Source organism: Oculina patagonica, chromosome 13 (genome assembly GCF_052425735.1).
Source record: "Oculina patagonica isolate OP01 chromosome 13, crgOcupat, whole genome shotgun sequence".
NCBI classification, from domain to species: Eukaryota; Metazoa; Cnidaria; class Anthozoa; order Scleractinia; family Oculinidae; genus Oculina; species Oculina patagonica.
The window spans coordinates 3,650,978-3,667,109 of record NC_135770.1 but is presented as its reverse complement, the minus strand read 5'-3'; the positions used below and the strand labels follow the sequence as shown (position 1 = coordinate 3,667,109).

General features: G+C 37.3%; 1 protein-coding gene across 1 annotated transcript; it reads left to right on the top strand.

Annotated features, from left to right (window-relative positions):
* Nucleotides 1–6: 6 nt before the first annotated feature.
* LOC144635933 (regulator of microtubule dynamics protein 1-like) lies at nt 7–14,509 on the top strand. Its single transcript, XM_078495055.1, has 10 exons — nt 7–397; nt 1,771–1,885; nt 7,574–7,685; nt 8,398–8,458; nt 8,605–8,680; nt 9,617–9,694; nt 11,096–11,194; nt 11,292–11,345; nt 11,937–12,017; nt 13,146–14,509. The coding sequence occupies exons 1-10, from the start codon at nt 42–44 to the stop codon at nt 13,191–13,193; spliced, it is 1,080 nt and encodes a 359-aa protein (XP_078351181.1). The 5' UTR covers nt 7–41; the 3' UTR covers nt 13,194–14,509.
* The last annotated feature ends 1,623 nt before the right edge of the window (nt 14,510–16,132 follow it).

The following is a 16,132-nucleotide window of genomic DNA, read 5'->3' as shown; positions in this document are numbered from 1 at the left end:
TCCCGCGTTTACAGCGGAAATGTAAGCGGAGGAAAACCAAGATGGCGTCTTGGTTGCCATCGTTTGATAGTTCGTCTTTGGGGCGTAATGTTCTTGTAGGAGTCTCTATTGGCCTGGGAATAGGGATTGGAATTGGTGCGGGAATGGCTGCTTCAAGAAGAATGTTCACTGCGAAAGTAAAGGATCAAAATCTCGTCGTTCGTTTTACTGAGTTGACGGAAGAAATCAGAGAACTTCGTTGTGTTATGGTCAGACTTGAAGTCACCCTCAGTGAAACTAAAAATAAACGAATCGTTCCGCTCAAAGATCAACCATCTGTTCGAGAACGTGTGCAAAGTGACGAGGAAACAGAGGAAGATGAATATTTTGAAATGTCAGGGGAAGAACCTTCTTCAAGGTATGCCTTTTATTTATGTTATTGACCCTATTCACTATATTGACCCTATTCACCTAATTAGAAATTTGCTATTAAAGATTTACTGCTGGTTATAGGGCCATTCCATGTTATAACCCCCGTGTTGAAGATCTGGCTATCTGGAAGAGATATGAAGCTAAGTGCATGACCAATGAGCATTATGTACTATACAAAACATTTACTTTATGAGATTTTCTAACTTTAAAAGTCATTTCTGAGGGGGAAGCTCTGTCGGCATTCTTTGATCTTTTTAATTTTTCTGAAGGGGTTAAAGGAAAATGTTGGCTTTATTATGATGTTTCATTTCTGAGGGGGGCATCGTGTCAGCATGGGGGGGGGGACTTTGACTTACCCGTGCTTACCTTTTCAACAGTGGGGGTGGGGATATACCATAATAATAAGGGAAGCCTCGAGCCACATGGCCCATACTGCCGGAGCTTATCCTGGTTTCTGTAGCATTAAGCGGCTAGGAATATTTCTACTCCCCCATGAATGGGATGCTAGTCCATCGCAGAGTACCCCCCAGCATTATGCAGCCGGTACCAATTTACATGTATTCACCTGGGTAGAGAGAGGTACTATGAGAGTTAAGTGTCTTGCCCAAGAACACAACACAGTGACCCCAGTCAGGTCTCAAACCCGGACCGATCGATCCGGAGTCCGGTGCACTAACCATTAGGCCACCGCACCTCCCATGGGGGATATACCATACCTGACGCATACCTTATTATAGGAATATAACGAAGCATTTTAACAACGCGAACAAAATTTACGCGTACTAAAATTAACGCGAATTTAAGAAAAGTTCTGGTTAAATCCTTATAGTAAAAAAGTTAACATCAATAAAATTAACGCGAATTTTTGAAATTCGCGTTAATAACATGTATCGTTAATTTCCTATAATAAGGTATTTGTTTTTAATAAAACTAAGAATGTGCAGGCTCAGTAGTGTTGATGATAAATAAAGGACTGACGGGAGGAACTGACAAGTTTTTAGTACAAAGTTCTTAGTTGCTATTATTTGTTGTTAAGAATGCAGGCTACAAAAGAGTGAATATCTGTAAAAAGGGCTAGATGAAATGGGAAATTTTGTTTATTTTTCACCTCCCCTCTCCTCCTATGGAAGGAAACCTCCATCACAAAGACTGTCAGATTTTTGTTTTGTTTTTTCAAAGAAGCTGACAAAAATGTAGAACCTCTCAGATGCAAACTTTAAAGGTGCCAACAGCTTAATGCTATGGTGCAGAACTTTGCCTTCCATGGGGGGAAGGAGAGTGAGAGGAGGTTCAGAAAAATAATTAAAATATTCCAACATTGAAACTGACATAATTATTTTGTAAATCTATACAATATAGTACATCAGACATTGACCAGCTCAAAACAGTCATTGACGAAGTAGAACAGCTTCACTCAAATAATAACGCCGATGACAAGCATAAAATACATAGACTCCTACAGGAATGTATACAGGTACTGATCATACAATGTCATATTAAGTATGTATTTTAATATTTCAGAATTAGATCAAACTTATAAAAAAAAAAAAGAAATTGGTTAAATTCTTTATAGATAATGTTTCTTTTAGACATTATTATACTTAATGAATAAAAATGCATTTTTCTAAAAATCAGTAATTAATAATTAATTACTAATTATTATTAAGTACAAATAATATAAAAACTAGAAGAACATGTTAAAAAAACTTTAAGTAATTTGTTAATTATTTATTTATAATTATTTAAGAGAGGTCCATATGAAATCCATGCAATATTAAAATTTGAGTCTACATCGACCCTCTCAGATTTCCTTTATATTTTGCATGGGGCTACATATTGAGATGATAATGTTGTAGGTAGAATATTATCGCAAAATTCTTTAACGTGTGGAAGATATCGTGGTCAACGTGCCCATGGTCGGTTTTGAGCCAAAAAATACCTAAATTTTGACCCATCTTTCGACCAAAATATCTCTGCAAGAATTGAAGCTTTCCATATAAAAATACCACTGTAATTAGTATCACCTAGTACAATTTAAATGATATCATCAAGATTTTTCATCGCTCTCACATTTAGTAGTAAACCTATTTTAAAAATAAGGTATTTCGGGCAATGCGTGACACTAGAGATTTTAGGGTAAAATTACGTTTGAATATCGCCGATGCGGCGTTATTCTGATGGTTCCATTAGCCATTATTTTGTAAAACATTTACTAAATAATAAATTAAAGTCAAAAAAAGTATGTTAAGTTCAATCGGCACGTATGATTTTAGCGTACAAAAATGTGGTACATGTGAGCAAAACAAAAACAAAGTTCTGAAAGTTTTAGAACGAGTTTCATAACATGATGGATAGGTCGGCTGAGGACGTGAGAAATACTACTTACATAAATCCAATAAACCTTTTAGCATCTAAAGTGGTTCGTGATGTTAATTATCCGGCTATTTAGTGCCCATAAATACAGACTTACAGCATGAGAAAAGGTAAACAAGCCACTTGGCATGTTCATCATCGATTGAATTCAAGCGTATCTTCACGTGCAGATTGGAAAGAGAAAACGTCGCTCACTCCTGTCTACCTGGTAGTTATAATGTTCACAAACAATTCTGCAAGGATTTAGTCTCCACTTTTCTCGTAAGCGATGGCCTCAGTGCTTCACATTTTCATAAGCCTGGTAAGTTACTTTTCACCCGGGCGCCATGTTGTTTTTGACTAGTACCCAGTCTCTCAAGACTTGCCTCAGTGCTCGATCGAAACGCTGGAATGGACCATTGTTTTACTCGAAGCGTAGTATAGTACAGTACAGACGATTTCTTTCCGTGGCGTTCTCTGTCCAAACAATTGTTCCAGCTGCATCTTTCTGCAGACAATGTTTTTTGATGTCTTCAAACAATTTTTCAGGATTTTTGATCCCACTTGGCCACTCCTCCAAAAAAATAATGTTGCTTCCCTAACTGAATGTTTGATTTATAGTGTGGATGTCAAAACCATTAATGCCAATTGAAAGGTCTTTCAAAGGCCTTGTTAACAAAATCGAACGACCGCGCAGTTCGATTTTGTTAATAACGCGTATAATTACATACGCAATTGGACTTCACTCAATCTTTATACACTGGGGTTATATCCACCATCTCTCTAGCTCCTGTTCGTACCATATTGCAGATCAATGTGATATATGAAAAAGTTAAAGTAGCTTATATTAATTAAACACAATATTACTTTCAAATTAATGAAAACACTAATGAAGTACTAATAAACCTTAAGTGAGGTTCTCTGCGACAAATCGCTTCGTGTGTACTACTTCAAAAAGTCCCTGCAACAAGGCGTTTGTTCGGTGCACCTGCAGCGAATTTGGAAGAGGGAGAATGTAAACTAGTTTTTGAATTCAATACATGAAGCTCTCTCATTGGTTAGTTTATATTTTGTCGCAGAAGTGCACACACGCTGCGACAAGGCTGCTTTCACTCATTTTGTCACTGCGATCAGTCGCACGAATTTTAACTGGTTTGAGTTCGTGCTTGGTGCAGCCTCGCCCTCGTGGATCATGCCTTTCGTGCACTGTCGACATGTCGTCATGCTGACGCTTATATTTGCATTCTGCTCGCTTGCTGCAAGTAGTTTATTTTTCGTTGCTCTCAGCCTTCACTATATCCTTCTCTCTTTCATCCGTGCTCTCCACTGGCTTCGGGCAGTGCGACTTAGGGCTTTCCACAAGTTGCTCAAGATTTCCCAAAAAGTTGCCCGTAATATCTCAAAAAGTTGCTCCAAAAATCCAAAAACGTTGCTTCATATAATAAAGGTTGATCGAAAGTTGCTCCAAAAAATCCAAAACGCTACTTCTAACCAAAAGAATTTTTTCTTAATATATGCTAATTTCCCTTTGAGTGTAAGATCTTCAAAGCAGTTTTAAGCAATTTTACAGCAAAAGTATCTAAATAACATATTAACGGGAATATTATTTTGTTAAGTAACAAGGATTCCTTTAACTGGGAAAAATCGTGAAGATATTGATGACGTCATGTTTGCTGACGAGCCGAATGTTGAAACGTCTTCAGATGTCCCTTGAAAATCTTCGGCAAACGTCGTAAGTCTTCGGAAACGTTCGTTTTGCCTTAGAACAGCACTCGTATAATCTTCGGAAATCTTCGGTCTGGAAATTGCTCAAAATGCAACAAGTTGCTCGAGAGAAAAAAAGTTGCTCCAAGGGGGAAAAAGTTGCTCGAAACATGAAAAAATGCCAAAAAGTTGCCGAGCAACTTGTGGAAAGCCCTAGTGTGACTCAAAGGGCTTCGATGTGGAGCCGTTTTCTATAGCAACCGTCCAAGCACTTACCTCTCAGTCGGGTTTCCGCTTTCGCCTCGGGGCCACTCCGCTGGTGCCTCATTCCTTTTCATTCCCAGCCAAACCCCGCCTTCAATTCGTTGCATAGCTTAACAGATATTAACGGCAGAGGTCTCGATCCCTGGCGCAGAACAGAAGAACCGTAGACTCTGGGAGCGAGAACGGATCATTCCATCTCAAGTCTCCGGTGCATGCGCACAATTAAACCGGAACCATAAATAGCCCAGAGGGCAGAGGACGGCCCAGTTCGGTCAAGGCTGACGGAAAATGCGCAAGTTCTTGGAACGAAATTTAATATCTAAACTCGTTTATCAACCGCTGGTTTAGGGGAACGAAGACCCTGGGAACAAGGATCCAGAACAATTTCAACAAATTTGATTCACCTGTATCTCTGATAGTGCTCCTACTGATTTCCTAATTTAAAGCTAGAATGACGGACCGACGTATCGACGGAATTAAATATTTGTATAAGTGTAGATCAGCGTGCCTTTTTACAACTCATGATTCGTCTTTGCCTTGACCAGGTTGTTGAAAGTTCGTTTTCAATGACACTCATAATCATACTCTTTTGTTCTATTTTATTTTTCCCGTAGGCAATCCTTAGAATAAATGTAAGTGAGTGAAATACTGTAAATGATTTAATAAACGCCCCACTCTTAAAATAAACGCCTCCCCCTGAGGTGTAAAATTTGTATTAGAGGCCTCTACTAATAAACGTCCCGTGTCTAATAGACACCCGCTGCCCCCATCACCCCCCCCCTCCTCAATAAAAAAAGAAAAAATGTATTCGCCTCAAAATTCAAGTAAACGTTTCATGGAGTAAAAAACACGCAATTTTCTTTAGTTAGTTAATTGATTCACTCGGACATCCGCGAAGGGACCAAAGGAGCTAGCTAGCCAACATGGTTAACCCCGATGCGATGACGATGAAGACATCGATATCGAACAATCTGTGAACGACATCTTTAGGCTTTGCATTAGAAAAGATTAGAGTAGTCTCCTACTCACAAAATCTGTTTCCTATCTTTATCCGGGAGTAAACTACGCGTCATATTTACATACTTGTTTGTCTATTTGTTTCGTTACAGTTAGAGTGAAATCATGGGCTCCTGGTGAAATGAATGCCCCTTTTCTACTTAACGCCTCATATTTATTTAAAACTCCCGCATGTACCCCTTAAATTAAAAAGCCCTGGCGTTTATAAGATTATTTACGGTAAGTCGGTATTAAAGGCTAATTTTTCGATTTCAGATTTTCAAAATTAAAAAAGGTGGAAAATTAAAGCCATGGCGATTTGTGGCGTATTGGATCATTTATAAATGAGTCAATACATATCGCATGGCCCCTGAATGTCAGGTCCTTGAAAGCACATAAACGAAGCCATGACGATCCCAATATGATCTGAGTCAGAGTGAAATTTGAGACATGAAATTTGAGATAAAATTCACAAGTCGATCTGTCAAGCAATCAACTATTGTCGGTGTTCTTCGAAGAACAACAGCACCAAAAACCACTTGTGCCGCAGATTCTTACTGGATGAAAGCGATGACTACATAATTTCTTTGCAGTGGAAACATGTTTTTTATATGTGAACAAAACACGGGACCGAATTCTAAAACAAGTCGGTTTTCATGATCGGTGGATATTATATTCAATGCCTCGCCGCCAACTTGTTTTGATAACATCTGTTCTTAAATTACTATGGTGCTGGCAAATACGGCAAAACGCAGCTTACACACCAAGAGGGCGATGCCAAAAACCCTTGAAGGAAATGACTTTTATGCAATGATGCTTGCTTGTGGGGATATCTTTCAAATTGGTGCAGTATGACCAGCAGGTCGGTATGACCATTGTGTTTCGTTTGAATTTGTTTAATTTGCTTATTACCAGCCAACGACTTCCAGTAGTTAAAACTACTAACGATTTAAAAGTATTTTTATGCAAAAAGCTTCATAACGATGTTTTACTTCTTATAGCAACATTCTATTTAGTTTATATTTTACAAACTCTGAACTTATCACGATTTCCGTGTTGAGCTCATTTGCATATTGTCACGAAGTTAACACCATTTATTGATGCGAACCTGTAATTCCTCTTAAACTTAACAGAGATTTTATTTGATAAATAGGGACACCATTTCCTTGGCAATCTATTGATACTTTCAAATTCGATTGAAGAAACGCCGCATATCTACATATCTACTTTTGAAACCCCACTTTTTTGATACGAATTGAATAAGGAGATTTGGAATTTTGCTTTCAGCCAAACGCAGCAAATGACACAAGTTTACTGAACGTTTTTCTATTGTTCGGGACTTGATTTGTCTTATGTAAAAGTTTCGTATCATTTCTTTTTATATTTAGCATGTAGCAGGGGATCAAACATGGTGAATATTTTTAGGTCAAATTTAAGTACTTTCCACTGTCTGACAGTTTGATTGACATTTCTCCAAAACAATAAACAATTGAACCAAAATATTGCACATGGTTAATGTACTAGTGAAGTTACACAAGTGTGCCAAATTTGAGGGAAATCGGTGAGATGCTCTGTAGACTCGCCTGCATGGTTCTCGTGCGGACTCACTCTTAATAATTATCATACAATGATCATTGTAGATTCTGTTTTTCTTTCAGTCAGGCTTGAGGGTTCTGTTTTTCTACACTTTTGCTATGTCATGTTACATCACAATTCTTTAGAAATTAAATGTAGTCTATGGAAAAAAATTCTAGGCCCATTTGTTGTTTTTTTTCTATTAAATAAACACATTCATGCAGGTAAACAGATCTGAAACTTAATTAATGTATCAACTTTAAACACACAGAATCAACCAAGTTGTGAAGTGACCTGGAGATATGCAAGATCATTCTACGATATTGCCATGTTGAAAGGAAAAAGTGGAGATGTTGATGGCAAAAAGAGCCTGTTATATCAAGGTAATCTTATCATGACAAGGGGCCATCTTATTTGGTCACCAAGTCGTCACAGGATAATCACTGAACTGGGAGGAGGTGGGGAGGCACTGCTTGGACCCTAAAATATAGTTCAGAATTAAGGCCCGTTTACACAGGCGATTTTTGTTGTGCATCTCAATGCAAATTATGTCGCGCCAAAGTTGCATGAAATCTCCTGCGATATCGCGGCAATAAAAAGGCCTTGAAATCGCCGCGAGTTTGCACATGTAAAAACTAGCGGTGATAAAATCGCCATGAGTGGCAGGAGTTTCTAACCTGTTCAAACTTGATGCAACTTTGGCGCATCAAAAATTGCATTGAGTTGCGCGACAAAAATCTGCTGTGTAGACAGGCCTTAAATATGGAGAAAAGACATTCTATGCCATTTTTCCTATTTTTTTTTTTTTTTTTTTTTCTTGAATCTCCCACCCCTTTTAAAAATAATATTTCAGTAAACCATTTTCCTTTTAGTCCTAAAGGCATGCAATGTGTGCAGAAGTCTACATGTATGTACAATTGTAGGTGTTGGCTTTCATACGCATTGCTGACCCATGATACTAGGGAGTCAATTTTTAACAACTGACATGTACTTTAAGACTTATAAAACTTGTATTATCAGTTGACTTGGCTTGTCCCAGGGTTGGGGACAGTTAAATTATGGTAATTTACAACATTTACTGATGTGTGTTTTCAGGCATGGCAGAGGCAGAGAAGGCAATTGAATTGGACAAAAATAACTCAAATGCACATAAATGGTAAGTGACTAAGCCTGATGTAAATTCCTCTTATCACCCAAGTGCAAGGTCTGTACCATCACTTATGGACTGACTCAGATTTTTTTGTCCTATAATTTGAGGCAAGATTCTGTAAGTGACATTATCCTTTTTTTTAAATTTCACAGGTATGCGATAATTCTTGGAAGCACAACAGATTATGAAAGTTTGCAAAATCAAATTTTGCTTGGTTTCAAATACAAGGTAAATGCGAGTAGATAAGAATTTTAAAATTTTATAACTAATATCACTACACAGTTAATGTTGTAGAATTACAGAGGTGTCATGGTCTGCATGTAATACAAGAATTAGAATAGCAGTTGCATTACCCATGTCAGAAGAATAAAATCCTATCCAGGTATCACTTATGACCCAAAAGATGTGGGTCATTATGCTGGAGCTTATCCAAACTACTTTTTACTGTCCCTACTGCTTATCTAAACTACTTTTTACTGTCCCTACTGTGAACTCTGTGACATACGGTGAACGTGCCTTCTCTTTCTCTGCACCTATACTATGGAACAGGCTACCGAACTCTCTCAAAAATGCACCATCTCTTTGGACTTTTAAATCCGCACTAAAAACATTTTTGTTTCGGAAATTTTTATTGTTGATCTATTTTTATTGGGCTAACCTAGTTTTATGTAACCTTAATTTTTTCTTTTGATTAGTTGTTTCACTTATTTTAATTTTTTTTTTTTAGTGTCTTAGAAAAATTATAACATTATATTAGTTTTGGCTAAATTTTTTAATAGAGAAATGTAAGCGCATTGAGTTTTTTAAATGCGCCCAAAAAACCTTATTATTATTATTATCCCAGTTCCTAAAGCATTTACCGGTAGTGACTATGGTTATTCTTACACCCTCTTGGATAGGATGCTAGTCCAACCCAGGGTCACCCCCATCTCATAGTTTGTCAGTACCCATTTATACTTCTGGGTAAAGAAAGGCACTATGAGTCAGAGTAAAGTAACTTGCCCAAAAACACAATGCGTTAACCTAGCCAGGGCTCTAACCCTGACTGCTTGAATCGGTCCAGCACCACCACACCTCCCATAATGACCCCGTAGTGGATCATAAACAGGTTTTACTTCCCTGTAACATGTAAGTTGACTCTGAATTTTATATTTGTATTTCTAGGAGCATATAAAACAAGCTATTGAACTTGATAGGAATGACCCATCTAACTATCATCTGTTGGGAAGATGGTGTTATGAGGTAATCAGTCAACTTAATCCTTTTCTCATTGTAGAAGGCAATGGACTACAGTAAATGGCCGCGAGTAAGAACCTAACTTTTTTCAGGTTAGCCTAAACAGGTTCTTACATACCGTAAATGGCAGTTAACACAAATGTAGGCAATTTAGGTTCTTATTTTCTGAAAAAAAATTCACATTTGTTGCTTATAGAACTTTTAGTGGTATTCAGCCTATTCCATGTATAAATTTTGCATGCCACATATTCATGAGTGTTTATGTAAAAGTGAAGCACTAATCATTCAGAACATAACATTATATACATGTAAATACATTCCAAATTATTTAACCAAAAGTAAACATTTTTCATCAATTTTAGAAACTAAGAACCTGTTACCAAATTTTAGGTTAAATAGGTTCTGATAAAAAGAGGGTCTAACTTTCAAATTTTAGCCTAGCAGGTTCTTAAATGTTAGGTTCTTATTCACGGGTTTTTACTGTATTTCAAAGATTGTAAATTGTTTTTTTAATCGGGCGGGGCCTGGGCACGATTCATAATCTGCACGGAATTTTTTTTTTGTCGGTAAATCGATCCAGACCCACGCGGCCCAGCCGGCTCTTCTGTCACGGTCACGCAAGATTTAATATTTTTAATAGAGATCAGCCGATCACTCGTATTTAACATGAACACTCTACTCTCTAAAATGTATAATTTTGTTTCATTCCATATTTTACAAGAAGAGAGGGCTGAATATAATCACATAGCGAAAACAAAGACCGCTTGGACATGTCCAAGCTATTTAAAACTACCACTACGTCAGACCCATGTCACGCGATCTCTCGCTTGTAGCTATATAAATAATCATTCACCTATTTTCTGTTTGAATACTCTGCGCTCTGTTTGTGTGAAATATTTATTGTTGTGTTACTCAAGCGTTTGGCTCGGAGCGAGTACAAGTCATACAATTTACCCGGAACGTGTTAAATATTGCAAAACGACTACTTATTTTCTGGATATCCCAATTTTTGTTTTGAGTTTACGGTATTTTGAGAATCGAAACGTTATCAAAACGTAAGTTGCAAGCTCAGCAAGAATATGTCAAAGCACGGGATACACGTCGTCGCGCCAGGGGAATTACCAAAAGCTTGTCGGAAGACTCTAAACGGAGAAACACAATGGGATGGCCTTAGTCTACTCGTTATTTTGGCATGAAAGATGGCGTGGTAAAGGAAATTCATGTCACGTTCACTCCGTGACTAACGCAAACACGACTTGTGTGTTTCTCAAGTGACTGCTTTTCTAAAGATTTTTTTTACTGTGTGGTGCCGTGCCTTTAAGCCAAAGCACTGTAAGAGGTCAGGTGGTCAAACATTACCCGCACGATTATAAACTGCTTGCAGTTCTTGTTTTAATTGATTTACAGATTGCTATGTTATCCTGGTGGCAAAGGAAAGCTGCTTCAGCATTTGTAGCTGAACCGCCGACATCATCAATAGAAGAGGCTCTTGAGAACTTTTTAAAGGTAAAAGGCATTACTTGGTAAAATAGTTATGTTACTTGAGTAAATATTATGCCTTTGTTAATTAAGCTGTTTTTAAAGACTTATTGTATTATCACAGGCTGAAGAGGTCAAGCCGGGATTTTGGCTTTCAAATTCTTACTGGATAGGCAAGGTAATGTCATGTGTTATCGACCACATCACTGTCGTACAAATCTAAAGCAGTTTACAATACTTTTCCAGGGTCCTAAAATTTGAAATTCTCTACCAGAATCGATCACTGGTTCGAGTAGCTTCTCTTCTTTTAAGAAAAAAATGATTAAATTTCTAATAAAATGAGTCTGAAATTGGCCTAGCTGCACATTCACAGCGAAATTACAAACTTATTGCTAACCCGAGGTGGCCTCCCCCATAAGCCTTGTGGTTTCTTGGAGGTCTCCTCGCCCTATCTTTTTAAGTTATTTTAATTTGTATGTTTAATTCTGAAGTGGCAAATAAATGATGATGATGATGATGATGATGATGATGATGATGATGATGATGATGATGATGATGTGCAAGCTCATATATCTGAAGTCACATTCGCAGTTTCTCTTTGGAGTGTCACACAATGCTGTTCTCCATTAGGGAAAGCGTTGTGTGACTCCCTGAATAACACCTCGGAAGAAACTGGTATCTCTATGATATACTGTGCTTGTTACTGCCCCATCTTGATTGAGAGATCCATATGAGAACTCTGGATTAATTTATGTTGTTTACTTTATAGTGTTACAAGCAGAATGGTAATGTAGCAAAAGCAACTGAGTGGTTGAAGAAAGCTATATCGCTTCCTGTATCCACAGATGATGTGAGTAAAACAAGCGAGTGTCTCTTTTTCTGTACTTATGTTATTACATCACCGTCTTTTAAAACTTTATTTTATTTATTTATACATGTACATTTATTTCTTCACAAAATACATCAGGTATATGAATTCCAACTACTAAAAAAACTTTTTGCTGTTCGATTAATGAATCAATCAAAACCTTTATTTGAACACGATGCAGGTTAAAGCTAGGTAGCTTGTGGGGACGTGTATAAATAGAGTGACTAGTAAATAAAGGGTATTCAACTATAATGAGGTTAAAATGCTGAGAGTACAAATTTGGAAAACGTTTTTTGGAGTATACTGACAATTTTTTGTGAAAGCGATTTCTTAGTGTTCCTCTACATTAAAGTTTGCATGCAAAGCCCGCTTTTGGGCGGAAAGCCAGAAAAGTTAGACTAAGAGTAAGCATCTGCCAATAACGTGTAGTTTCTGGCTTTTTAATTGGCTAAATTGATTGAAATGGTGAACGTTTTGCACGAGACCTGGTTAATTTATCTCTCAGGCACTGTTTACACGGACACGGTTTCATTTGTAACCGCATTGAAAGCGATGCGGTTACGCCTTTCGTTACACGGCACCGATCGAGACCGCTACTGTAACCGGGTCGTTTTGAAAACGTTGTCAAAAGTGGAGCGTTTTCAAAACGATACGGTTTTGTTGTCGTGTAAACGGTCAAAAACGGCGAAACCGCATCGATTTGAAAACGGCCATGTATTTTGGCACGAATTGGCTGGCTCGCGACGGGTAAACATGGTGAACCTCGCATAGAGAGCAGCGCTTGCTTATACAATCACATCCGAAAACAGTCGAAAAATCTTTAAATAGGCTCCGTGTAAACACTTCGAAACCGTGTCGTTTTCGATGCGGTTCGAGGTCATGAAACCGTGTCGATTGGAAACCGGGTCCGTGTAAACGATGCCTCAAAAATCCTAACCTACCCCTTTTCCCTCAAACCCGTCCCCCTCCACTCTGTCACCCCAAGAAAAAAGAAAGTACGCTGTTTAAGAGACGTAAAAAAGACGCTTAAAAAGTAAAACAAACAACAAACAATAGTTGTTTTCAGTCATTTATCTCATAGCGTTTTCCATTCCTGTTGTTGCAATTCAGGACAAAGAATCATATGAACAAGCTCAGCAGCTACTAGCCACCTTATAACAGAGCCTCCCATTGGCCAATTTGTGTCACGTGCTTCGGGTACCCATCTTCAAGCTCTTCTAGATGAAATTTAATATTTGACTTAACTGATGAGTTTTTTTTATTCCTTTCCGAGAAGGAAAAAATTAAATAATAAGGCATTTTATATTATTCATTTTTACAAAACATTTATTTTTGTATTTATTCCCTTTCTGGTACAAAAGCATTTTTTTATTAGTGTTTGTCATTAAAAATTCTGACGTTAAATGTTAAATGATATTTATTGAGACGTCTTCGAGCTCTTTATTCAAATGATTCTTTCTACTTTCATTCATTTGTTTTTTCAAGAAATATTTCTGTCTTTAAAAGACATCTATATAATATATATAACAAGTTAACTACAAAATTAAAGTTTAATATTTGTGTCTGTAAAAATTGTATAATGTGAACAGACTAAAAACATGGCTCTAAGGGCGCTTTCCATGTGTTAGAGCTGGCCGGCCAGACCGCCGGTATATTCAAGAACAATATTCCGTTGTTAGTCAGGTTTGTCCTGTCAAATCAGTCAATACATAAATATTATACATTGTTATGGTGGATTTGTGGACAAAATGTCGAGGAAAAGGCACATTCCAAAACTACCGGCCTGGCCGGCCAGTTGTGATTTTGCGGGCGAGAAAAGCGAGGATAATAAATCTCTCGTTTTAGTGTCATAGTATCACTGTATATTTTACCCTTTTATCATGTGTATCTTGATTCGCCTTATAATCGCTTCAAAATACAGCAAGACATGGAAATGTACAGCGATGATACACACCAAATTTAATGTATATTTATTCCTAAAGTAAGTTGTAACATTCGAGCGTCTGGAGTCCGCTTCTCGAAAGCCCTGGAAACCTTTTGGGCCTGCAAAGCCATTTTTAGTTATCTGTTATCTTTAAAACAGACAGGTGTGTAAGACTAAAACTTTGTATGTAGGGAGCCTCTGTCCTTAAAACAGCTTTGTAATCTGTAAGGTTTGAGATTTTGCTAGGGCTTTCAGGGACCTTCGAGAAACGGGCCCCTGGTACTGAATTCGGAATTTGACAATTTGTGGTTGTTTTTTTTTTTTAAATACATGAAAATTTTAAATTTCCAGATTTTCAGAGATTTGCCATTTCAATATAATTCTGTTAAAAAGAACTCAGTTTCTTTTTTATCACTAAGCTTATCCTATCAAGAATAAAGTTCAAAGCCATTATGAGATTGGTTGTACGTTTGTATCTTTCTAAATTATTTAACCACTTCAGTCCCCTAGATACAATAAAGCCCATTGTGTCTCTTCCCGACACAAAATTAATGCAATTCTCTGAATAAAGAATGCCTTTATCTCACCGAACAAAGTTGTGTTCGAACCTAATGTTTCTTGGCGCGCGGTACTCCTTGCGAAGTTCGCAAAAAGAATACATGCCTCGCGCAAAAAGGGCAGACCTAAATTATATCTATAAAGATAGAAGTTGAATAGCCGCTTCTGTTATTAAAAACAACAAATTTCTTTAAAGCAATTTACCCTCTATTGTTGTCCTGAATTTCTCGCTAAAACCATTTTCGCGGGCTTAAATACACTGATACATTTGACACATAAATTATCGCTTTTGTATTTTAATATTGCGAAATTGTAAAGAAGGCATGTATTACTCGGTCAAATCGCAAAACAGTTATAAATAAATAAGTTTTAGCTAGATTGTTCGAAACAACTAGCGAGCAAAACCTACAATTTATCCAAAGTCACTCGAAATTTAATACAATATGAAGAAATGTTTTTTTTTCCGGGGTGAAGGAAGAAAAATTAAAAGCAACTTCTTGAGCTTAATTAATTTTGATAAAGGGATCTTTTTTTCTTATGTCTGTGTGCTTTTCTTCTTGCGGCGACAATAAGCTATAGCTTGTGATATTAATTATTGACACAAAAACGGTTAGTAAAAAAAATATACTGATATTAGCAGTCTTTGTTTTTATTTTTTGTTTATGTCTAGTGCGTATTTACACTTGAAAACGATTCCGTTTGAACATGTAGAATAACATTTCTTTGAGCCATGCTTACTTGGTTTGATAAATAAAATTGCATACTATTCACATTTCTGTACAATGGTTTTATTCTAGGAAAGACGACTTCTTGACTGTGTGGTGAAAATTATGAAATTCCAGTTATTGCGCAGCTGAGACAATAAACCGGACAAATTTGTATAAAACATTCAGTTTATAACATTTCGTCGAATCGAAAGCCTCAGGACCAATTTTTTACGAATACTGTTTGCACTTTCGAATTAACTCCTACTTTATTGAACACTTGTTCGACCGTTAATTTCGAACGACTTAAATTGGCGTCTTCTAGGTGATAATTTCCGTATTTCCCTCTTATGATGAATATTCCATTGCTCGTGTCTTAGCAACCCTGATGGTCCACACTGAGTTGTTGATAAAAAAAAGTATTACTATTTTTTTTACTGTAGGAGATATTTTGGTATCTCTAACTGTTCAGATTCCGACTTTTCACCAGTTTCCGTTTTCGGCTTAACTTGTATCTTTTTTTCTTGCTTGCCTTCTTTGCGCTTTGTGGAAGTCCGTTTATTAGTGCGTCCCGTTTCCACCAAATCCCCTTCCTCTTTCCCTTTCTGTTGCTTTTTCGCTTGAGACACAGACTTTCTTCGCCAGTCAGAACTCCGTTTCGCTTGTGGGTCTATTATTTGATGCAGCAATCTCCTTTTTCTAACCTCTAATTCCCACAAGGACTTGCTAAGCCGATTTCTCTCACTGCAAAGCTTCATCGAATACGACATGCGAATATCTTCAAGATTTCGGTGAAGCACCAAATTATGCTCCCTTTGTCGCTCGTAGTAACCGCGAACATGCTTCAGTTGTTCAGTTGGGTTACTCCACAAAATGGCGGGAAGAAAGCTGTCCTCTTCTGATATCGGCGC